Raw genomic sequence first — 22,933 nt, forward strand, 5'->3', positions numbered from 1 at the left:
TGCCAAATCACATCTTCCGGAAAGTGTTACCCGAGGCGCTTCGGCGCTCCTTAGCCTTGAAGCTGGTGTTGTTTGTGGGAGCAGCAGGAGCCGGGGCCTTGTTCTGCTGCTGCCGGGACTTGCCTGCAGGCTGGAAGGTGACTTCTCTCTCACCGACGACACCTCTGCGACGGGTGGGTTTCTGGCGAGACTGCATATTCTGGGCGCGGGCAGCGAACGAACGATCGCGAGTAGCGCCGACGCCGGACGAAGAAGTGACTTCCATACGGGGTTGGCGGCCGTTAGTGCGCTTGTAGGAGGCCGTGGAGATCTTGCCGGAGGTTGCTGGCTTGGTGAATCTTTCGGGCTCGCTTTCAGACTCGGAGTCGTCGGAGCTGGAGCCGGGGACGTCGTCAATCGCTTCCTGCTCGGCGGCGGTGAGGCCGCGCTCTTTTCTCGGGGGCTGGTCGACGGATGTGCTGGGGTTGAGGAGCCTGAATTCGTGAGAGTTCTCGTCGATGGCGAAGTCTTCGTCTTCGAACAGTTTGGCGAAACGGCTGTCGCCCAGGAGGTTCTTGCCGGGCTCTTCGGTGGGTGCTGCTTCTGCTGCGGCTGTTGCAGGGGCGTCGACCATGTCGTCATCTCCACCCTTTTGTAGGACGCGCTGGGCCCTGCGACGCTCATTCTTCTCTTCCATGGTAAGGAGCTTCTCGGCCAGTTTCTTGTTGACCTTGACAGCGGCCTTCTTCTTGCCGCGGATACGGCTCTCACGCTCTTTGTCGATCTTCTCCTTAACACGCTTGGCACGTTCTTCTTCCCAGATGTATGGGTTGGTGATGAGGCGGGCTTCTTCGTATAGCTGCTGCGCCACAAAGTAACCGTGCATGTAGGGGCGGAGGAGGCTGGTTCGGCCGATCAGGTGGTCCAGGTTCAGGGTCTTCAGCTGAGGAACAGTCAAGAACTTGAAGTTGTCGTAAACAGCGCCGGTCTGGCCGCTGCTGAAAGCGTTAGGATCGTTGGGGTCTTCAGCCATCTCCTCAACGAGGTTGTCCAGGAACGAACACCATCTGGGAGCGGGACCCAGTTGCGGGATGAAGAACGAGTGCTGTTGGCGACCTTCGTTAGCAGTTAAGAGCATACCGCTATCCTTGCACCATGCGACCGAGTTGATGTCGACGGCCGGTTCAACGGATGTCCAGGGCTTTCCATCACGGGGGTCCCAGATCTTGATGATCTTCTTATCTGCGGACATGATCTTCGGGTCCAGAGTCTGTTCGCGGGTGTGTGTTGATGGCTGTAGGAACTTCAATGTGTGGATAGGGAAGCCGTATCCCTGGTCCTTCTTGAGTAGTGGTACGGGGGACCGAAGATCGTAGAGGTGAATGAGACCGTTCGAAGAACCGGTTCCGAGGGTCAGGCCAGAACGGTGGAATTCCAAGGCCGTGATCTCGTGCCGGGGCTCATCAGGGCCAGACTGAGTGGGTGGCAGCAAGATTCCGGCTCTGCCCTTTGCTCTGGGATCCCAAAGCTCTACCGTACCCAATGTAGTACCGAATGCAAGAAGGTTGTGACTTTCCTCGGCAATCGCACCGGTGTTGACCGCGCCGGTGTTGATACCACCCTGTAAGGTACCACCACCGCTAGAGGTGAAATCGTCTCCACCAACATCGACTTCGAAACTGCGCATGTACCGACCAAGTTCGAGGTTCAGGCGGAAAACCTCTCCCATGCCATCCGAGTTAACACCGACTGAGGGAACCAAGGCTTCGGTTGATTGCCGATCGTACACCAAGTCACGGCCGTATCTGGGAAGTCTCGTAGTGTAGTGGCAGCCTTGCGGGGTGTGGAATTCGAGCGATCGGTCGGACTGCAGGTGAAGAGATTTGGAGTAATCAGAGGACAACAGAAGGAAAGTGGTGTTCAGGGCTACTGTATGGCGAGCCCATGAAAGGGAAAGTTGCGGCAGATAGTGGGTATGAATCTGGGGCTTGTATGTTCCTGCGCCAAAAAAAGGTCAATATTACAAAATTGAAAGGTTAGTCTGGAAGATGATCCTACCTGTGCTCATGACCCATTCGCCATCTTCACTGACACGGACGCATTGACTTGCTTCTTCGAACTCAAAGTCCTGAAGTAGTTCGATGCGGTTCGCATACTCCGGATCATTTTTCAAGCTGCGCTTTCTCCGACGCGCAAGCCACTCCGGCAGAGGGCGCGCGGTGTTGGAGCCGGAGATGGTATAGACGGGGACCTCCGACTGATTGGAGAGCTTCATGGCGAAGGGCTGAGAGAAAAAAAGACCAGCTTGAAGCGCAGAAGCTGAACCAAAGGGAAAAAAAGGCGATACGAAAAAAAGTTCGCCGATAGCGATAGCTGGGTCCACGTGACGCTGCGGGTGTCGATCACGCATGATTGGCTCTCGCGGGCCGAAGCAACCTCCGTTGGGTCTCGATGGCATCGCATCTTCTGCTGTTCTGCATCTGCCTCGCCTCGCCCGGCTGCCATTTGGTCGTTTATCAGAGCTCGGAGCATATCGCTGGGTCTATGGCGCCTCTAGTCTGATACTTAAATGCGCCTCTTTCCTCCCGGTATTCCTTGAAACCCGCGAGCTTTCCCCCCTTCTCCCACCCCAAAACAGCGATGGCATCTCCGAGCCTATCTATCTACTGACACCTGTTGCATTATCCCAAAGTCTCCAAATAGTACTATGGACGGCTTGTTGAGACATGATCCTTTTCGCGCATCTTGCTGGAAATGAATCCTCTTTCAGTTGTACTATCTTTCCTGGCTAGAAATACAAAACAGCCGGTGTCTCCTTGGGGACTATAACTAAACCATGGACTTTCCCGGAGGGTCCATCACCAACATACGCGCCATTGTAGGTTCCTCTTCCCTCCCCAGAAAGATACCGGTCAAGCCCCTAACTTGGCATCTTAGGATGGATTCTCCCATATTTACTGGAGAATTTACACCGACGATCCTGGCGAATCGCCAAGTAATGGCTACGCCATCCTGAAGCATCTCAGCCGTCTCAAGGACCTGGAGCTCCAGCTAAGGGACCGAAATTGCTTGGTTTCTAGCTACCCCAGACGATTATGTTTATGGGTCTTTTCTGCTACTCCTGGCTTTGAAAGCCTGTCTCCGCTATCTCCGAACGATGGCAGAGACGATTCAGGTCGCCTCGCCATTGGCTCAGCTACTCTGAAAGGTGTGTATGCGCTTGATCAATGTACTCCTCAACTCTACATATTGATATTGGTTTCTAACATATACCACAGTCTCCTCTTCTGGCAACGTTTCTGCGGTTGATTTAGTCAAGAATCTCTCGACAGAAACACAGAATGCGTCGGGGAGCGCGGGATCACAGAGGCCGAACGCCATGACACCTTTCGCTACTATTTACGCATCATTCATTTCGGCCGTCAGTGGAGCAGTTAGCCTCCAACTAGTCCGGCAACGCAACGCAATTCCCCTCGGCTCACGTACTCTCTTTACCGTTGTTGAAAAAGATGGCTGCGACAACTCTCACGTTTCCAAAAACGACCTTGCTTTGGCACCGTCCTTAACTACGCTTCAGATCCAGCTGACATCTGCCGGAAAGCTAACAGTAGCTCTACAGACTGTATCGCAGGCTGGCCTGACGCGGTTGCTCACACCGGAAGAAGTCCCTGCGAGCATACACGACACCCCACCGGGCACTGACCTCTGGCTATCTCCAAGTGGGTCTATTGCCAGACTTGTCGCCGCTAATCCGCCCCAGCTGAACGCAGGGTCCCCGTATCCGTCTAATGTTGGGGGTTCAGGGAATGAGAAGTCCAGCCCGGCAACTCGCAAACAGTGGAAGGTCAATGTGCTCTGGTGGCTTTCCAATTTTGGTCTTCCTGTGGATGGCATCGATGATGAAGCTTGGGTTGAAGTTGAAGTTTGGGAACCATTTTACTCTAGACTCGCCGGAGAAGTTTGGCGGCCCAGCGAGGAAGGCGCTTCCATGCTTCCCCTAAAGCGGATTCTTTGGCCAGCTATTTACTGCTTCAGGAGAACGAAATCAGCATCTTCAGAGTTCTATGGTGAAATGGAAGGTGTCTCATCCATTGCTGGTGACCCTCTAGATTTCGCAGAGAAGTGGCGTGTAACAGAGAAACTTAGCTTTGCCGAGGCGAGCCCTAAGCCTCCGTCTGTCCATCAAGAAGCGCCGACTAAGGATCAGGACGCATCATCTCCCGATTTACTCAACTTGCCCGAGGGGATTGAAAGCCTTTCACGAGCGTCGCAGTATCCTGACCTTCAAACTGCTAGTCTTGTATACCCAACACCGCCTGATGGGGCCGCCGCAACAGGCTTAAATCCCTTGGTTACTTCCGATACCTTCACGGACGACATTGAGCAAAACTCGAACTTCATGCAACAGGACAGGCTGAATCATCATCGTCAACTCAGCAAAGAGAGAACTGGTACGGATGTGATAAGCTTTGGCCCGTCGGCAGGACTTGTGGTTGGTTCGGGCCTATACGATACGAACGACGACGATGATTTATTCGGAGATATGAATGAGAAAGACTTTGGCACTAAAGGAATCACTGATGCTGATTTCAGCTTCTTTGACGACCCAGACTTCGATCGTGGAGGTGTTGGCGAACAGGCTGAAGCAATTCAAGAATTGTCTGGGTTCATGGATACAGATGAGCCCGAGATCCAAGCAACTGTGGACGGCCAGGCTTCACCTGAACAGACACCAGCCATGAATATTGCAAGCGCTCAGTTGAGTCCTGTGGTCGCTACAGCAGACATGCAGCCCGAGAAAACTCCCCAGGAGGCCAAGGCACCTGTATTCACGCCTCAGGAGGACAAACCCCGAACGATAAGTCCTCCCTTGAGCCCGGTGGAGGTCAAAAAGATCCTGTTCCCGGAGTCGCAACTTGAAAGTCAACGGCCTGCCAAGAAAGGGCAGGGGCCTGGTTACTACAATGCAGTTGCTTTCAAACAGAACATGTCCCTCTGGGACAAGAAATACGGCGCTGATGGAAAGTTTGGATTCAATCTTCGTGGAATTGAAAGGAACAAGGGGCCAGACACCGTCACAAATGACATCCCAACTGTTGGCCTTCCACGTCACAGCGGAAAGATGAAAAGCAGCACGTCAAAGGATCCCGACAATTACGGGTCTCCTTATAGTGAGGAGATGCAAGAATCATCATCGGATTCGGACATGAGCAGCAGTGTAAGTGCCGACAGTGATGAGAGTGCCTCTGAAAGTGGCCTATCACCTGCCACGTTTTCCACCAGAAAAAGGAAACGTACTCGCTCCAATTCGGGAACTTCGTTAGCTTTATCCCAGGACAAGTCAACTGTCCGGACTGGTCAAGAAACTGCAGCCCAGAGACCGGAAGACTCGGTATTTCTGGGAAACTTTCTGTCTACCTTTTCTGACTGGTCAATGGCGGGCTATTTCTCCCTGGCACAGAACCAAGTCTCGCCAGTGCTTATTCGCAAGGACATACAGGTTCAAGTTGCTCAGTTATTGGTTGACCAAGTGACACAATCATCTCTGGACCATAAGATAGATGGAACCCTTGGTCTGCTTGATTATGCTGATGAGGTGTGCTCTCCCGAGACTCTTCAGGGTGATGCAGCTTTCGTGCGTGGAATGGAACGACTGGATCTGAACAGTTTTGTTTCGTTGCAAGATTCCAATGCGCTTTCGCCTTCGTCATCCAACGGTGCCAACCCGCGTCAGTCCTCTCAGCGTAGAGAGACTGGAAAGGGCACCATAGTGAAAATACCCCCACCGCACTTGCGCGTGCGTCGGGGAAAGGATTTCCTGGAGACACTACCTCCGGCGATATCCTTTTGGGAGACTTTCGGGCTGGAACCTGCGCATGGGCGAAAGGACATTCTCGCATATTGCATACATCCTCATTTTGCTGCTCGAGCAGCCGACACATTCTTAGAGCGGCTTGGACTGGTCTACTCGGGCTGCAACCTTGGCGAGCATCGTCGAGGCGAAAGTTCCAATGTCTTCGACCGTGGACTGGGCTCCTGGAACATCAGTTCATCAGCAGACTCACGTTACTCCGAGGTCATACAGTCACTCAAGACTATTTGTGGAGTGCTCGGTAAGCCATATCCGACAATGTTGACTTTGCTTATTCTGACTGAGACAGGGTCTGCGTTTTTGAGTACTCCGCCAAGCAAGGATAGCAACATTGTAGTTTACATAGTGAATCCTTTTACTCACGCCACATCATTGGTGGATATCTGCGCTGCATTCTGGTCTCTTTTCCAGCAATACATCGCGGAGGCTGACAAGCAACAGACACGACAGCTGAACGAGCTTGTTCTTCAGATAATCCCCATGGATTTTGTCACTTCGGCCGAATCTCTCGTTGTTCCTCCCCAGGCCGAATATTTGAACCTGGCCCTCGAAGTGTACAGCCGATGTCCGCCTAAATCGTCCGAGGTGGGCCCGGTGAATTGCGCACCGCCAGTGTTGCTTGCAGAGCCTATTCCTAGATCTATTGGCTTCAAACTGTCATCGGAGGGTTCGTCGCCGTTGCAGGAAGGCAAGCATCTTCATATTGCTTGTTCCCGAAGTCTGGATCAACGTTGGTTGAGTGTGGCTTGGTCTGATAATTTTGGGGCACTTCAACGGAACATGTCATATTGCCTTCGCTATCGTAATTCTGTTGCAGCTCGCCCTCTCCCGGAGGTACGGGGTGAAATATGGAAGGCAACAAGGGATATCATGGATACGATTCAGACGCGCTGGAAGGTCATCATTGTCAGCACTGACCCTGTGGACCAGGAGGAGGTTGACAGTAAGTGCTCGCCCCATCGTTTGCCGGTTCAGAGCTAACAGATAAAAAGCGTGGACAAATTTTGCAGATCAGTACGGCAAGGCTAGGTCCATGACGCTGGATCTGGTGATCTTGGGCGCGACCACTCCTCCTGACCTACATCTCGAGCCGCCTTATCTCCCCATTCCCTTGAGCATGTTCAATCAGCAGCCTTCATCCACACCTGTTGCTACACCGAACCTTGGCGGCGGTGTCTCTTCGCCGGACCAGTTCGGTACCGCGCCCACACCCCCGGGTGGCTGGGGTGCACCCGCGAATGCCTCCACCCCAACGGATACGTTCCCGGAGGTTGAATCCGAGTCCCTCCTCACGGATATCTACGATGAGACATGGGGTGTAGTGTTATCGCATCGTCTCAACAGCTCTCTGCATCAGACGGAGTATCGCCCCGCATTGGCAAGCGGGTACCTTCTTCGCAGGAAGGGCTCTACTGATGGAGATGGCCTATATACTATGAGTGTCAATATACTCTTTGCACGGCGTTCCCCGTCTTCATATGATACTCTCCTGCGGGAGATTCTGGGTATGTATCGCGACCTGGCAACCCTGGCCAGAGCCAGGGGTACGCGCACTGTGCAGCAAGGCACATTACCGTGGCATGTGGCTACGGCAATCAAAGCCCAGACTCTTCTCAGCTATGCATTGTGATCTTTTCTTTTCATGTTGTTGGCATTATACCATGTCTGCGGGTCGAGCGATCATGTGGCGTTTAGGGGAACACGGCTGGCTTCTTGCTTCATGTGTTCTACCCGATTTCTCTTCACTTATGTACATAGTTTGTTTTTTTTTTCTTCTTTTTCTTTCTCAGGCAGAATAGGTTATACCACTACGCAGGTTTGTTTTGGATTTGGACCGGGCGGGAATGTTGAGTATGATTTTGGAATAGAGGCCGGGGCATGCATCTTTACATATTTATGGCGATATCTAGCAATGTAATACCGTATGGCAATGTGCTATATTATTAAGATGTTGGTCAATTCAACTGTATGGTCTTAGTTCAGCCTCTGAAATTGTTGCGTTTCGAACAGCTCCCCGTTGCCGGTATATATTTCAGCTGGTGTGGTACTAGGGCTATAATAATTGCACATCCTGGGTCATGACCACTGAGGCGAGCACATGTGCCCATATCGACAAGATCCCCGATAGCATCTACATACACATTTAAATAGGCCAATAACCCATAGGCCCGGCACCACGCATCTAGAGCCCCTGTTCATTGTGAACATAAGCTCCCATCATGCGGGTATAGTATAGCCTTACAAGTCCAAACCCCACCAAACATACTGCTGTGGATGAAGATAATGCATTAGTTGCTAGAGTGTTATGCAATTGCTTCTGTGATTTTCAACAACAACCTATAATGTATCAATCCATCCATTGTGCCTTCATACATTCGCTACCTATCGCACAAGGCTTTTGGCTTATCGTCTAAGGGATATATAAGCAAATAAACACGCTTTCTTCAACAAGAATCCGATATGGTGTAGTGGCTAACATCGCCGTCTCTCACACGGCAGCCGGGGGTTCGATTCCCCCTATCGGAGCTTAAACATTTCTTTTTGTTTTCTTTTTGCCTTCTTCCTCCACCTACCACATCATCTTCCGCTTCATATCAATCAACAAGCACCACTAAATAGGAACCATGACCTCTATCCCATATTTTACCTGTCATTGATCCCCAGCTATGCATCCCCAATCCACGTAGACCAAACCTACAAGGTCCCCAACAACCAAGTACCTTGCAATCCAATTTCTCCCCCATAGAAACACGCAATCACATGACCTCTTATCTATCTAATCAACACCCCGATAACCACCATCATCCAAATCCAAAAAAATTTCAGGCGCAGACCAGCACCACCAGCAAACTTCCTTCCCTCCAACATATATATAACTGCAATCTACACATTTTTCTAAGCAGAAACTACTCCCAACGAAATCCCTCAATAACAAAAATCCTCCAATTCCTCCTTACCAACTCAAAACCAACCGATATAGCACACCCACACCCACCTCCGACCCCACCATCCACCAAAATGACCACCACTACCACCCAACAACCCCCCCAAACAGCAACCCAATACCTCGACCTGGGAATAACCCTCGCGATCAACGCCTGGCCAGCCCTCACATTGGCCGTGCAATCCAACTGGGGCGGTCCGACCTCCTCCGACAAGCGCGACTGGCTCTGCGGCGCCATCTCGGAGATGATCCAGGAGCGACCCGAAACAGACGCCGAGGATCTCGAGGACGTGCTTATTCAAGTGATGAACGATGAGTTCGATGTCGTGGTGGATGATGAGAGCGCGGGCATGGTTGCCGTGCAAATTATGGAGATGAAGGGGCAGACGGAGAAGGGCGAGTTCGGGGCAATCCAGGAGATGTGGGAGAAGTGGCAGAGTAAGAAGGGTGCCTCGGGGATTGAGGGGTTTAAGAGAGGGGAAGATCAGGAGGATGATGATGATAGTGAGGAGGATGAGGATGAGGATATGGAGATGGATGATGCGCCGGCGCCGGCGTTGGTGAGGGCGCCGAGGGAGAAGGTTGAGCCCGAGGTGGATGAGGATGGATTTATGACTGTTGTTTCGAAGAAGAGGAGGTAAATTTTTTTTTTATCTTCTTTTTTATTCTTTTTATGATGGGAATGTTTGTTCTTGATTGGTATTGTTAAAAGTTGTTCCGTTGTGCTGGTGCTGGTTGATTCCCCATAGAATAGACGCCCTGTTTCATGTATTCTGGCTGTTTGTCTATGCTACAGCTGTGTGATTCATGCGTGCAGTGAATGCTTTTTGACTATCCAAATCATAAAAAGCAGTAGAATGCATGAAATGATAGCAATGAGAATTTTATTGCAAAACCAACAAGCAAGGGAATGCAAAATCTATAGGAAAGGAGCAAAGGAGCAAAAAAAGAATAAAACGGAACATCAAAATTCATCATCATCAGCAACAACCAAACCAGGCTGCTATTGGGATATCATCACCGAGCCTTTTCCCGCCCATTCCTCCCGGTCGACAGTCGTAGCTCGTTAGACATCGCCGTTGACCACCGTAGGGACTGCTATTTATAATGAAAAGACATTCACACTTTACGCCTGCGTCGCCGCCGCCTCTTCGGCAGAGATGAGCTTGGTAATCATACCAATGGCAACGGTTTGACCCTGGTTTTGTATATTAGCATCGTTCTATGAATGGCACTTTGACAATGGCTGCTTACCTGATCACGCAGAGTGAACCGACCCATCTGGTTGTAGTCCTCGAAGCGCTCGACACAAACGGCACCAGCAGTGCTCGTCACCTCAATACGAGCAATGATGGTCTGACCCTTGGCAGCGAAAGGAGGGGGACGCTTGCTGCGACGTCCAGTGCCGGGCTCGCACTTGTGCAGCAGGGCCGCAACAGTAACTTCTTCGACAGCAGAGTGCACGTGCATCACGCAGTTGTAACCAGCCGTGAGAATGCTCTTCAGGTCAAGAATTCTGATCTTGGCCTCGAAGGTCTTGACACAGTTCACCAGACGCTTGGGAGAGCAGAGCACGAATCCGGGCAGGATATCCTCCTCTTCCACACCACGGAGACGAAGACGGACCTGGTCACCGCAGGTACCGGTGGGGATTTCGTCCTCAGTCTCACCATAGAGTGCGGCAATTTCGACCTTGGTGCGGTTGGGCATCATGATGCAGCTGCCGTTCTTCTTGAGCACACCGGACTCGATGCGACCCTCGACCATGGTACCCATGTCACGGTACTTGGCACTGATGGGCATCATGAAAGGTGCGTTAATCTTACGCTCGGGCACCTTCATATCCGACAGGAACTCCAAAAGGGACGGGCCGCCATACCAGGGAGCAAGGTCCGTGGGGACGCGGTCCTTGATACCCGTGGTCCTCTGAGCAGAGATGGGCATGAAGAAGAGATCGCTCTTCTTGTAGCCGAGGTTCTCCAAGAACTTGCCCACCTTGACGGTACATTCGTCGAAACGAGCCTTGCTCCACTCAACGGTAGGGTCGTCCATCTTGTTAACAGCGACGATCAGGGTCTTCACACCGGTGTTTCGTGCAAGCAGGGCGTGCTCACGAGTTTGACCACCCTTTTCGAAACCGGTTTCGTATTCACCCTTACGCGCGGAGATAACGAGGACACCGACATCGGCCTGGGAAGCACCACCAATCATGTGGTGGACGTAAGACTTGTGACCGGGAGCATCCAAGATGGAGAAGTGTCTCGTGATGGTACTGCCGTCGGCGGCCTTGACGGGAAGCTGGAAGTGAGCACGGCCAACCTCAACAGTCTTACCCTTGGCACGTTCCTCGTTGGTCAAATCCAGGGCCCAAGAGAGGTACCAGGTCTCACGACCAGCCTCCTTGGCGTCCCTCTTGTACTTCTCCAAGGTACGCTCGTCCACCATACCGGTCACGTAAAGGATGGATCCACCCAGGGTAGACTTTCCGGCATCGACGTGACCGATGAAGACAATGTTGACGTGCTCCTTCTTCTCACCATAGATTTCCTTCAGAGTAGCCTCATCGACATCGGCTTGTTGCTCCATGGCGACAGCGTCGGCGTTACGAGCAGCCTTGGCAGCCTCACCGCGAGCAGGGCTGGATCTTCCAGGGCTAGAGCGACCCGAGGGGGTAGGGGACGACTTGCCGCTAGCGGCAGCCTTCGCATCGGCCTTCTTCTCAGTCTTCTCGATAGCCTTGGAAGCCGTCACCTTAGCGGCCGCCTCAACAGCGGCAGCACCCTTGGTATCTCCAGGTGTAGCGGCACCCGAGGTCGACGAAGGCGTGCTCGAGGTGGGAGCGGGGGAGGGGGTGCCGATGGAAAGAACCTTGGTCTTGGGAGCGGCGGGAGAGTTGCTGGCACCGCCAATAGACAGGACCTTAGCCTTGGGGGGAGCAGCGTTGTTGGATGCGGCGGGCTTCGGGGCGGGCTGAGCGGGCTGGGCGGCAGCGGGGGCGGCAGCTTGACGGGGCTGCTGCTGCTGCTGGTAACCACCGTACTGCTGGTTGTAGACCTGGTTGTTGTTAAAGCCACCAGGTTGTTGAGCGTAGGCGCCGTACTGGGCATAGGCCTGCTGTTGCTGGTCATAAGGGTATCCACCGTAGGCCTGCTGGCCGTACTGGCCATACTGCGGGTAACCGCCACCGTAGGGCTGGTAGGTCTGTCCAGGAACGAAGGAAGCAGCACCGGGGGTGAAAGTGGCAGCACCAGGGTGGAAAGAAGGAGCCTGGGGCTGAGGGCGACCTTGTGCGTTGGGGTTCAAACGAACGCCCTCAGTCTGTCTGGAGAGCTCATCCTCCCAGGAATCGGGGGTCTGGTCGGCCATGGTGTATGTGGGGAAGACGCTAAGAGAACGACAACAAGACAAACACCAAGCAAAGTCCCCGGTATATAAAAACGGGACTGGTCTAAAAGAAGAAGAATAAGAAGGTGGAGGGGGGAAGAAGAGGAGGAGGAGGAGAGCGAACAATGAAAGGCAGAGAGCAACGCAGCGGCAAGTGAGGGGCGTTTTTCTTTGCGGAGGCTCATTTTCTCTTGTCCGCCTTTGAGTTGATTTTGCACCCCGCTGACTCAGCTGCGCCTCCCCGCCCCCGCGGCTGTGGCGTCTGGCGCGTCAAGGAATTAGCACGTGCTGTGTTTTGCATTGTTTGTCTCGTACTGTTTCTCCGCTGTGAAGAATGACTCCAACAATGACCTCGCGGGTCTGAACCGGGTCGTGAGAGAGAGAGAAAAGTGTGGGAGGTCTGTTCAATTACGCCCTTTTTATCTATATGTTGGGATCCCGTTGCTGGTGGCAGCCACAGTGGGTGGCCCGTTATCGATAAGCTCTGCAAACCGCCTCAGGGGCGCTACAGATCACTACTATTACTAGATCCCACCAGCAGTCAACATTCCCTATTCTGCTGGGTACATTCCCCTCGGCAAATTCATCCCGAGAAGACAGCAGGGGAAGCCTGACTTCAAGCAAGATGGATGCTTTTCTCACGAGGGTATGTTTTCGTGCCTACGGCCCATTTGTAAGGTCTCGAGCCTAATCGTGCATTAGCTCACGCAGCAGGCGATGAACTATGCCATCCGGTAAGGATCAGCTCCTCTATATTACCTACTTTGTCTGTTATAGCACTGGCTAAATCTGTAATTAGCTCAGGCATAGCTATCACTGCCAAATACGCCATCAGTCAATCGTCTCGCTTACTCAAAGTAAGTCAAGATTGGTCTGCTTCTACGGAAATTCGCAGAAGATCATAGCTGACCATTTGCGCTTCAATCCTTCAGAACGTTGACGATGGTGAAGAGAGGGAAGAGCTACTCACGCTTCAGCACCGACTGGAAAGCAAGATACAGGTCATTTCACCTGCCATTGATATGATTGAACTCATGTAAGTGAAGTCGGTTATGGAGGGACCCCACGATGTCTGAAATCTAACAGCTTCTAGTGCTGCAAGAGGCAATACGTCACTAGAGTCAGCCGTGTTTCTCACAAAATCTCTTCGCTGGGATATCCAATCCCTCGGACAGCGACTAGCAAAGACTGCTGCATCTGAAGAACTGTATCTTAGAGGGGCAAACCCCAAAAGAGACCGTTCCCAACACAAGGCGGAGATCAAGCTTATCATTAAAGATATCAAAAGACTTCTTGTTCGTATTGAGGACGCAGTACCGCTGATGAACTTGGCTATCACGACGTCGGGTGCTAAGCTATCAACAAACCTGCCATCGAGTGTGTCTCCATCCCGACTGCTGCAGGCAAGCACCTTCCTGACTGCTGGCGATACGCAATACTCCATGTACCCGTCTCAAGCGGTCCAGATCGGCCCCACATTTACTCTGTCTATGTACATGCTCTTTTCCAGTCACCTTCGGCCGCATGATGAAGAAGGTATCCGCGAAGCAACCTGGAAGGAAGTTATGCACAAGGCGCGTTTGAAGCTCCGCAGGGTGCCAATGGACCTAGCTGCAATCCCCCAGTCCGAGACACCGCATTTCAAACTTCCTGCCGAAGCAAGGATGGACGAATTTGCCTACCAGGTGTTGATTATCGAAGATTTGGATGATGGCAGAGTCCATTCGTTTGACGAAAGTGAACCGCAACCTCATAGCTACGAAGGTGTCAGCACCGCAGGACTACGCGAAATTCTTCCAATCCACGAGATTTCCAAGATCTTCTATGCAGACACCGGCAAGATTTTAAATATAAACACTGAGGGAGAGACCAACAACCCTGTTCTCCTCCTGAAGAGAGACATCAACGCCATCCCACCCCGACGGATGGTCGAACGGGACGAGACCTTGTCCGGCTACGCCCCCGAGGACCCCCAAGAAGATGAGGAGGAGGAAATCGACGAGATCCAAGCGCAGCTAGACGCCCAACTCAACGAGGCAAACGCCAACCCCGGACTACCTAGTTTCCATAAAAGCTCCATTTCCGAGGAATGGCGACTCCCCAAAGACCTCGACCCCGAATGGATTGCATTCGAAGTCTACAATGAAGAAGAATCATCAGATTCCGAATCCGACGCAGAAGAGGACCACACCTCACCATCCAGAGCAGGATCAATCGACCCCGAAAGGATGGCGAAGCTTTCTCTCCACGACAACACAACAACGCCGTCTCGCCGCAGCACCCCTTCTTCAACGCAGCGCATATCCACAGCCACCGTCTCAAACCCCCACTTTAACAACATCCGCACATCCCTATCCCTCCTGGAGACCCTCCTCCGCCTCACCTCCCTCCAACAATTCCAGCAGCAATCTCACCTATCCATCAGCGACGAGCTTCTCAACTTCTTCCTCGAGGAATCCTCAACCACAGGCGCCGGAGGCGACGAACAACACCGCCAACGGCTCCGCGCTGACGCAAGACGCAGAGTCGGCTGGGACCCGTATGACGAGAGCCCCGTCAAGCGAAGAGGCGAGGACTATCAATACGCATGGACCTCGGAGGGCACTCCGCTCAGATTCTCGCGCGAGACAAGCGAAATGCCCTACTCGCCTGGCGATAGCAGAACCAGAGGATTCCATCTAAGGTCCCGAGAGAACACTCCCGAGACACCGCTCCGGTACGGACGCTCCGCTTCCGTACAGTCGTCGGATCTGAAGTCCCGTGGTGCTCGGCGCGGAGGGCCGTCATCGGCTGTTCTTGCTAGTGAGAGGTCGAGGGGAGGGTCTCCTCTGTCTAGGAAGTCCACGCCGGGTCCTATTGTGGAAGGGGTTGATGATGCTGATGTTGATGGTCCGTCGGAAGGATAGGTAGGTGGGTTGGCCACATTATCGATATGAATATCAATATCACAGATCAAGCAAATGACGAACGTTACGACTACGATACCGATGCGATATAAAGGATTTGTACATGGGAAAATCATGAATACTCCTTGTGAATAGACTTGCATATCAATACATTACACGTTCTGCAATCTAGTCCCAAAACAGGAATATCTTTCAGAAACGCTTGTACCATATACCAATGGAGGAAAGTGAGGGGTAGGAGGTAGGTGTATTTGGCACTGTCAGGGAAGAGAATAACAAGAAAGTCAAGGTAACACGCAATTGCTAATACCAAGAAACGTATCGCGTAAGGAAAGATGGAAAAGGTGGAACGAACGACGATACTAGAAAAGAAGAAAGGAACAGAGTGGCAATCCTAACGCCTGAAGATATCAAACAATCGACACCGCAACTCCTCGCACCGCGATCAACTCATATGTAAGGGAAACAGGGAATCCTTTTCTCTCTTTCGGACCAGCCAGTGGTCAGTCAATAATTTTGGAGAATCTCTAGCAACTATACGACGCAGTCAAAACTTGTGCTTTACTCCAAGCAATATCCCATCGTTTACTCCCAGTCGTCATCGCTTTCCTCATCCTTGGCCTTCTCCTTGGGACTAGCAGGAGTGCGGCTTGTCGCACTGCTGACGAGGTCGTAGCTGGATTCGCTGTCGGGCTGGGACTGTTGGTCGTTGGACCGGCGGGGTTCCGTGGGCTTCAGGGTATCCTTCTCGGTAGCAGTGGCAGTAGGGGTGGCAGTGGTAGCCTTGGCGGTTGCGGTAGATTGCTGGACTTGAGGCGTAGAGGGAGAGTCGGTGTCGTCATCGGAATCATCGTCCCACTTGACTTCTTCCTCGTCGACGTTGACATCTATACGACAAGTTAGAGATAAGAGCCATGGCATATCTGGTGGAGGGGAGATAAGGAAAAAAAGAGAGAAACATACCCTTAAGAAGCTCCTTCCGCTTCTGCTCCTCAGTCTCAATAACCAAACGCAAGAAGTAGTAACGACACCAAAAGACCGCGTATTCCACCTTCTCCGGAACAAGCTTCTCCATAGCGGAGCGCAGCTCCGGATACTTCTCCAAGTCGGCGGCAATAGCATCCGTCTTATTGTCCACGTTGAAAGACTGCTTGAAAGTAGGCCACTCCTCACTCACGGGATCTTTCGAGAAACTCTCCAAGTTCGAATGAATGACATGAAGCTGCGCCTCAAATCGCGTAGCATGAATAACCCGCTTCCCGTCTGCATCCTTACTCTCGAATAGAAGCTTGTCCGACGAGGAGTCCATAGACGGCGGCACAATGCTGACCGCATCCTTCAACTTCTGTCCGATGTTCATCCCAAAGCGCAGGATAGCTTCGTCGGCTGCTTCCTCAGCCTTCTCGATCTCTTTGAGTCGGCGGGCGGCCTCGGCCTTGAACCGCGAGAGGAACCCCTCATTATTGTTATCCGAACTGGCAGAAGGTCCAGCCTTCTCCTTATCTCCGGTCTCATTCTTCGGTGTAGATGACGATGTATCTGTCTCCTGTTCAGTCGTAGTACTGGTGCCAGCGCCGATGATGTTGTTGTTGAAAGCCGTGCTCAGGGACAGCCCCCGCGTGCGACCGACGATACTACTCTTCAGATCCGAGAACCCCTTGACGGCTTCTTCGCTGGCGGCGGCGTATTCCTGGCGAGCGCCTTCGTAGTAGCTTTCGCCTTGTTTGCGGACGTTGTCCCATAGTCCACCGATGCGTGCACCCCAGGGGCTTGCGGAGAAAGCGCGGAAGGTTTCCTGCAGTTCGGCGTTAAGGTCGACATTGGGGCGGTCTGAGTTGGTGGCGGGTGCATCGGAGGGGTTGTTATTATTGTTGCTGTTGTTTTCTTTCTTAGCGGGGTCGTTGGCGGAGAATATCTCCTCTTGGATGTGGTCGTAAGCTACATCCATGACTGCGGGAGGGTTGGACAGAATCAGAGAGGGATATCAGATGAAGTTGGAGGGCATATCGTGGATTGGAATGAGGGATGCGGAGGATGTTCTGGTCAGTCAACTGGGCGGTTTCGTTCCCGGGGCTACGACGGCCCGACCGCCTACTCGCTGACACCTCCCACGTGTGAAGGACTACTACAACGAGGGACTGAAATGATGTGAGCGAGGGATGTTATGTATATATTGTTTTTGCTATATATGATCTAGTCTCATAGGGTATTTCCATGCCGTGTCTCATTAGTGTCGTGATATATCGGGCTATCCTATCATGTAAAGTCTACGAGTCTGGTAAGCTGTAGGGTTCTCCAACGCTATCTTGGCTATCCATCAAGAAGGCCGGAAGGGGCACGCTTTCCATCACACTCGATGTGAGAATCTGGCTGCCGGTCAGAATTCCACGAGGACCGGAACTTTCCTCCTGATTCTTCTTGTGGAGTCGGTCTGCTGGCTGTGAAGACTCCACTTGTACCACGTCCCTTCGCGCAAGGGGCTCAGGGGGAATGAACTCCTTTGCTCGGGTGCCATTTCCTTGCCGTGCGATAGGTGAAGATTCCGGGACCATCTCCATTGGGGCCTTGGCGGAAATTTGTGCCTGAGTCTGGCTAACGGCTGGTATGCCAGGTTTGGACATTGCACGACTGTCTGTTCTAGGAGATGACGGCAGGGGTGACATGGTCCGGAGGGTTTGCTGGTCATTTGAATCTTCTGGAAACAGCTCAGCCAACTTCTGGGAGCTTAAGGTCGGGATTGTACCAAGGGGAAATTGGGTAGCTGGCTGCAGCCTTTGGTAATATATCGATGCTTCGGAGGTGGGGTTTGGTTCCGGAAGCGGGAGTTCTGTTTCAACGTCCAGTCCGGATGAATCCATGGGCGGAAGGTCTTGGTCTTGCGAATTGTCTTTCGAGGGATCAAAGTCAAGGTCATCAGTTGCATCGGGGTCTCCTTCGACGGGCTCTGGGCTTTTGGGAGAAGCAGGAGCGTCGGGTAAATCGTCTTCAAGGTCGCCGTAGTCGCTCTCCGCATCTGTCTCGTATATTACCGTCCTCTGTGAAGGCATCGCTCCTTCTTTGGAGTCTACAAGCCCAGGACTGCTATGTAGACGAGCTGGTTTCGTGGGCGTCACTGCTTGATCGGCCGATGTTTGATGAGGTGTACCTTCTCGACGGGAAATTGGCGAGTTTGGATTGCCAGATTCCGGCAATATATCGTTAGGAAACAGCAACATCGGCTCTGAATCTTGGTGAGGTTCTTCTTTGATGCGATGCATCGTAGGTGACTCTTCCTTGATACGCCGATCGGGAATGCTGACCGGTACATGGTTTTGAGGAGAACGAGTGGCGCCGCGGAACTGAGAAGATGTTATTATTGCAATACCAGGGCTCTCGGGAGACTGGGACGAGGGTATCTCCTGTTTGAAGCGTTTCTTTGGTGTCACTGGGGCTTCGGTCGGCTCCCGATCATTCGTAGCTTCCGTAGTCAGCGTCGCACCTTCTTCATCCTTGATTTTCTGTGCCTCGCGTCCATTTGAGATGGATTGACGGTCATCCTGTTGTTGGAAAGTCTCGGGATCCCGAGAGCGCATATGCTGGCTATCCTGGCCATCGCTCTTTTTAGGAGTAATGTAAGTATAGTCTAACTTCACGTCATCGTCCGGTTCGATCTTCAGATAACGTCGCACGTAGTCCATTTGCGTTAGAGTCTTATGTCCTTTCGCCTTTTCTTTCTCTTTCTTGCTGATATTGCTGCCCTCGCCGCTTTTTCTGCGCTTTTGTTTCAAGTCGCCGCCACCCTGGGAGCTCCTCTTTTTCGGCTTGGGAGCGGCATTCTTTGCACCTCGTTCGAACTTGACTCCACGAATGTCAGCCGGCTTCGGCTTCAAATGCGATGGCGGTTGGTAATCGGCGTCATTGTCGGAGTCATCATCAATCTGAATCACCTCAGGATCTGCCCGTCGCCTGCTGCGTGATTTGCTGTCGATGTAGTCGAGATCATCGTCATCGCCATCAGACCCCGTGTACTGGGACTTTGGCGTGACAAAGTCAATCTGCGTAAGTGTCGGCTGATCCGGCAGATCGGGAAAAGAGTTTCTCTTCCAGGATCTCGACGTCGATGCAGTAGACGCAGGGAGCTCTGTCCTGGCTAATGCTGCCTTGGCCGCGTTGGTCTCTGTCGCCGGACGTACTCTAGGAGGCTTGTCTGGTGTCTGAAATTGTCCCTGACTAGTCGTGGTGCCGGTTATACCCGTACTCTCACCTTGTCTCATCGCAACTCAGAATGGTCAGTGTCGTAGGTGAGTCTGCGGAGAGCCATAGGCGTTGCACGAGTCAATGGCCCCGGACGCAAGCTCGTGGCTGATTAGATCAATGCGGACCGCGTTAATGGATTGATTCCTCAGTCAGCCAATTCCGCGTCACGCGTCGAGCCCGCCATCGCATGGTCCGTGCGTTCAGGCAACAAGGCAACAACATGACTGTTGCTCATACTCCGCCATATTACTTTCTGGTTTATACTTCGCACGCGATTTCTGACGGATTTGAAATTTCCTTCTGTTGCCATTCAACAGGATTCGAGAAGCCCTCTATTTATACCCAAAATATACCAACCAGTTACCATGGCCTACCCGGCCTGTACCAGCCCTAAAGCCCATGATTTTGCTGCACTACTAACAGAGACTGCATAGCAACCAAATCTCAGCTAAACAGAGAGCCAGAACAACAGGGGAACGAACCAGCGGAAGAGCAGGAAAAGGAACCGTGAGCTTGGGAGTTTGACATATAATGGTCGACTCTCATTGGCAGACCAGCCATCCATGCTTGTTCAACTTACCCATGCTGCCGATTGAGTTCAGTATTGCGTCACTACAAGGACTCGGGGGTGCACCATCCCATCCACCTATCTAGAATGATGAACTCTTCCATTCTTACAAGTACTGGCAGCGGTGGCAGGATCACCTCTACTAACCTCTGCTCATCAAGATTTTCTAGTTGAATTCAACCCTATTCCCTCCTCCCAGAAAGCCCGTCGAAGAGCGCACGCCACACACACTCCGCCACCACAAGCCCCAAATCACAGGAACCATGCTCACGAGATCCTTGAAACCCAAGGGACCTCTCCTCTGGACACTCCCAGGCCTGCCATACCGGCGGTGCATGGCCCATGTCTCGAACATCTCAGATCTCCCTACAGTGCGTTGCTCAGCCCCATGCACAGTTCACCCCCTATGCCAGGATACTACAGAACTAACCCCTCCCCTATAGGAGGATACGAAACCCTTCAGCGTCCCCATAGCAGACGACAGCTTCGAAACATACAATCTCGACCCACCTCCCTACAGCCTAGAAACTACCAAAGGCCAACTTAAACAACTCTACCATGACATGTCGCTAATAAGGTCTCTCTCTCACTCCCCCTCCCCTCCCTTCCAATCACAATCGTTCTGGACTCCCAAACTAACTTTTCCAGACGCTTGGAACTCACAGCCGACAAGTTATACAAGGAACAAAAGATCCGTGGCTTTTGCCACCTCTCCACAGGCCAAGAGGCCGTCGCGGTGGGGGTGGAACACGGCATCAGCCCCGAAGATAAGGTTATTACTGCGTACCGTGCCCACGGATTCACGTTGATGCGGGGTGGGAGTGTCAAATCTATCATTGGAGAGTTACTTGGTCGTCGAGACGGTATTTGCCATGGGAAGGGTGGTTCGGTGCATATGTTCACTAAGAATTTCTTTGGTGGGAATGGCATTGTGGGGTCGAATGTGCCCCTTGGGACGGGGATTGCGTTCGCGCAGCAGTATGATGATACCAAGAAGGTGACGGTGAATCTTTATGGTGATGGGGCTGCGAATCAGGGTCAGGTACATGAGGCGTATAATATGGCTAAGTTGTGGGAGTTGCCGGTTATTTTTGGCTGTGAGAGTGAGTTCGCATGATGTTCTCTATTCTTCTTTTGTTTTTCATGGTTGTTCTTGTGTTGTGTTGGATCACCCTGGATCTCAGTTTCTAATTTCGTGCTTTGTTGCAGATAATAAATACGGAATGGGCACATCCGTGGAGCGCGCTTCCGCCATGACCGAATACTACAAACGGGGATACTACATTCCAGGTCTCCGCATCAACGGAATGGACGTTCTGGCGGTGATAGCTGCAATGAAGTACGGCAAAGACTACGTGTTGGGCGGGAACGGACCTTTGCTGTATGAATTCCAAACATACCGGTATGCGGGACACTCGGTATCTGATCCAGGGACGGCGTACCGGACCAAAGACGAGGTGCAGGCCGAGCGGGCGCATGATCCCATCACAACGTATCGAGAAAGGTTGATTGAATGGGGCGTGCTCAGCGACGACGAGGCGAAGACGATGGATAAGGAGATCCGACGCAAAGTTGATCATGAAGCTCAGGAAGCGGAGAAGATGGCGGAACCCCCCTTGACTTCGGACATATTGTTCGAGGATATTTATGTTCGTGGCAGCGAGCCAGCCCAGCGGCGCGGGAGAACCGTTGATGAGACATACTACCTGGGCTGATAAGGTGAAGCCACCGAAACTCTAATCTGGAGGGGGGTGTTGCGCTTTCATAGTAGTGAGCTCATAGGCATGTGCCTCGCATAACATAATTCGGTATAGTTCTAGTTTAATTGAACGTCATTATGATTAGCAACGTCTCAATATAGTAAATAAAGGGCATGCGGCACTGAGGAAGTTTGTAGCTTGTAGACCCTAACCAGACAACGACGAGTATTTGCTGCAGACAGGTATCTAACAGCATCGTCCAAATGGCTACCTTGAAAACTCCAGAGAACTGCACTGCAGACTTCTCTCTTATTCCAGTATGTCACCTTCTGTTCTAGTTAGCTTAACGAGGGCAGAGAATGGCTCGGTCGAAACCAAGCTCTAACACCGGTGGCTTAGATCGGCTCTCAAAGCGCATCCTTCTCGAAGCAGGTCGCGGATATCCAGCGTCTGATGCAGAACTCCGGTCTCAAATTTCAGATGCACGCCACTGGAACTACTGTTGGTATGTTTCCGCTCATAGAAATACCCTTGATGCTGGATCGAAATCTTCGTCGGGGATGTGAGCCCAAACTCTGCATGGAGCACGGTGTACGGCTTCCACGTAGCGTTCTGATTCGGAGATCATACGCCATCCCACGTTTGCTACTGCAAAGCTAATGTATTTGGTTAAAGAGGGATCGTGGGACCAGGTATCCCAAATTATCGGATACGCCCATACGCTGATCCACCAGGAAGGGATCGCTAGGATTCAAACGGACATTCGCATCACGACTAGGTGAGTTTGGTCCTTGGAGTATTACCCATTTTCCTGGCTGTTATCTCACACTAGTGTATAGAACCGACAAGGTGCAGCCTATGGAGGCCAATATAGCCTCAGTGCAGAGGGCTCTCGCGACTTGAGATGGCCGTGAGCCAACCGTTCGGGCGCTTATAGGAAGATGTGCGTCTTGTTGTGTTTTGAAAGCCTAAGTTTCGGTACAAGTCAGTAATCTAGGATGCCAAATGAATGATGAACGTTGTTTACAGAAACCCCTCAGATCCACGCATAAGGTAGTACCGTACTCATTTGTTGATATGTAGTCACCCCTCTCCCCCAATTTGTTATAGCGATGAGATACGTAAATGTATGTAACAGACTGGACGACTCTGTCCCAGTAACCTTGTATGTATCCTAGGATCCCTGTTATGGTCCGAGAGCCCAACTGATCATAGACCAGGATGCCGCTCCTGTGGGATCGACGGAGGAGGAAAGTGAACGAGACGCAAGAGGGGAGGAGGCTAATTAACCTGTGACAGCGTCTCCTGCTGTGTATCCTTGCCCATCACCGTTTTGGCCCACTG

At 52.1% G+C, this 22,933-nt stretch overlaps 9 protein-coding genes across 9 annotated transcripts; 5 read left to right on the forward strand and 4 right to left on the reverse strand.

Annotated features, from left to right (window-relative positions):
• Positions 1 to 7: 7 nt before the first annotated feature.
• AKAW2_80409A (WD repeat NOL10/ENP2 family protein) lies at positions 8 to 2,437 on the reverse strand (the record flags this gene model as incomplete). The annotated part of the gene is made up of 2 exons (XM_041681426.1): positions 8 to 1,977; positions 2,038 to 2,437. The coding sequence occupies 2 exons, from the start codon at positions 2,435 to 2,437 to the stop codon at positions 8 to 10; spliced, it is 2,370 nt and encodes a 789-aa protein (XP_041548370.1).
• A 378-nt stretch (positions 2,438 to 2,815) lies between these two features.
• On the forward strand, positions 2,816 to 7,481 carry SSN2 (uncharacterized protein; the record flags this gene model as incomplete). The annotated part of the gene is made up of 5 exons (XM_041681427.1): positions 2,816 to 2,857; positions 2,917 to 3,187; positions 3,258 to 6,092; positions 6,141 to 6,794; positions 6,844 to 7,481. The coding sequence occupies 5 exons, from the start codon at positions 2,816 to 2,818 to the stop codon at positions 7,479 to 7,481; spliced, it is 4,440 nt and encodes a 1,479-aa protein (XP_041548371.1).
• Positions 7,482 to 8,869: 1,388 nt separating this feature from the next.
• Positions 8,870 to 9,436, forward strand: AKAW2_80412S (pre-rRNA-processing TSR2 family protein; the record flags this gene model as incomplete). The annotated part of the gene is made up of 1 exon (XM_041681428.1): positions 8,870 to 9,436. The coding sequence occupies one exon, from the start codon at positions 8,870 to 8,872 to the stop codon at positions 9,434 to 9,436; it is 567 nt and encodes a 188-aa protein (XP_041548372.1).
• Positions 9,437 to 9,921: 485 nt separating this feature from the next.
• SUP35 (translation termination factor GTPase eRF3) lies at positions 9,922 to 12,161 on the reverse strand (the record flags this gene model as incomplete). The annotated part of the gene is made up of 2 exons (XM_041681429.1): positions 9,922 to 9,993; positions 10,050 to 12,161. 2 exons carry the CDS (start codon positions 12,159 to 12,161, stop codon positions 9,922 to 9,924), a joined length of 2,184 nt encoding a protein of 727 aa, XP_041548373.1.
• A 643-nt stretch (positions 12,162 to 12,804) lies between these two features.
• Positions 12,805 to 15,085, forward strand: AKAW2_80413S (RanGTP-binding protein; the record flags this gene model as incomplete). Its single annotated transcript, XM_041681430.1, has 5 exons — positions 12,805 to 12,825; positions 12,882 to 12,913; positions 12,979 to 13,036; positions 13,112 to 13,215; positions 13,273 to 15,085. 5 exons carry the CDS (start codon positions 12,805 to 12,807, stop codon positions 15,083 to 15,085), a joined length of 2,028 nt encoding a protein of 675 aa, XP_041548374.1.
• Positions 15,086 to 15,670: 585 nt separating this feature from the next.
• AKAW2_80414A (BSD domain-containing protein) lies at positions 15,671 to 17,033 on the reverse strand (the record flags this gene model as incomplete). Its single annotated transcript, XM_041681431.1, has 2 exons — positions 15,671 to 15,972; positions 16,049 to 17,033. 2 exons carry the CDS (start codon positions 17,031 to 17,033, stop codon positions 15,671 to 15,673), a joined length of 1,287 nt encoding a protein of 428 aa, XP_041548375.1.
• A 319-nt stretch (positions 17,034 to 17,352) lies between these two features.
• AKAW2_80415A (uncharacterized protein) lies at positions 17,353 to 19,338 on the reverse strand (the record flags this gene model as incomplete). The annotated part of the gene is made up of 1 exon (XM_041681432.1): positions 17,353 to 19,338. One exon carries the CDS (start codon positions 19,336 to 19,338, stop codon positions 17,353 to 17,355), a length of 1,986 nt encoding a protein of 661 aa, XP_041548376.1.
• An 814-nt stretch (positions 19,339 to 20,152) lies between these two features.
• On the forward strand, positions 20,153 to 21,604 carry AKAW2_80416S (putative pyruvate dehydrogenase E1 component alpha subunit; the record flags this gene model as incomplete). The annotated part of the gene is made up of 4 exons (XM_041681434.1): positions 20,153 to 20,260; positions 20,333 to 20,466; positions 20,538 to 20,992; positions 21,099 to 21,604. 4 exons carry the CDS (start codon positions 20,153 to 20,155, stop codon positions 21,602 to 21,604), a joined length of 1,203 nt encoding a protein of 400 aa, XP_041548377.1.
• A 248-nt stretch (positions 21,605 to 21,852) lies between these two features.
• Positions 21,853 to 22,492, forward strand: AKAW2_80417S (thiamine-binding protein; the record flags this gene model as incomplete). Its single annotated transcript, XM_041681435.1, has 4 exons — positions 21,853 to 21,906; positions 21,989 to 22,094; positions 22,265 to 22,367; positions 22,429 to 22,492. 4 exons carry the CDS (start codon positions 21,853 to 21,855, stop codon positions 22,490 to 22,492), a joined length of 327 nt encoding a protein of 108 aa, XP_041548378.1.
• Between the last annotated feature and the right edge of the window lie 441 nt (positions 22,493 to 22,933).

This window comes from Aspergillus luchuensis, chromosome 8 (genome assembly GCF_016861625.1).
Source record: "Aspergillus luchuensis IFO 4308 DNA, chromosome 8, nearly complete sequence".
NCBI classification, from domain to species: domain Eukaryota; kingdom Fungi; phylum Ascomycota; class Eurotiomycetes; order Eurotiales; family Aspergillaceae; genus Aspergillus; species Aspergillus luchuensis.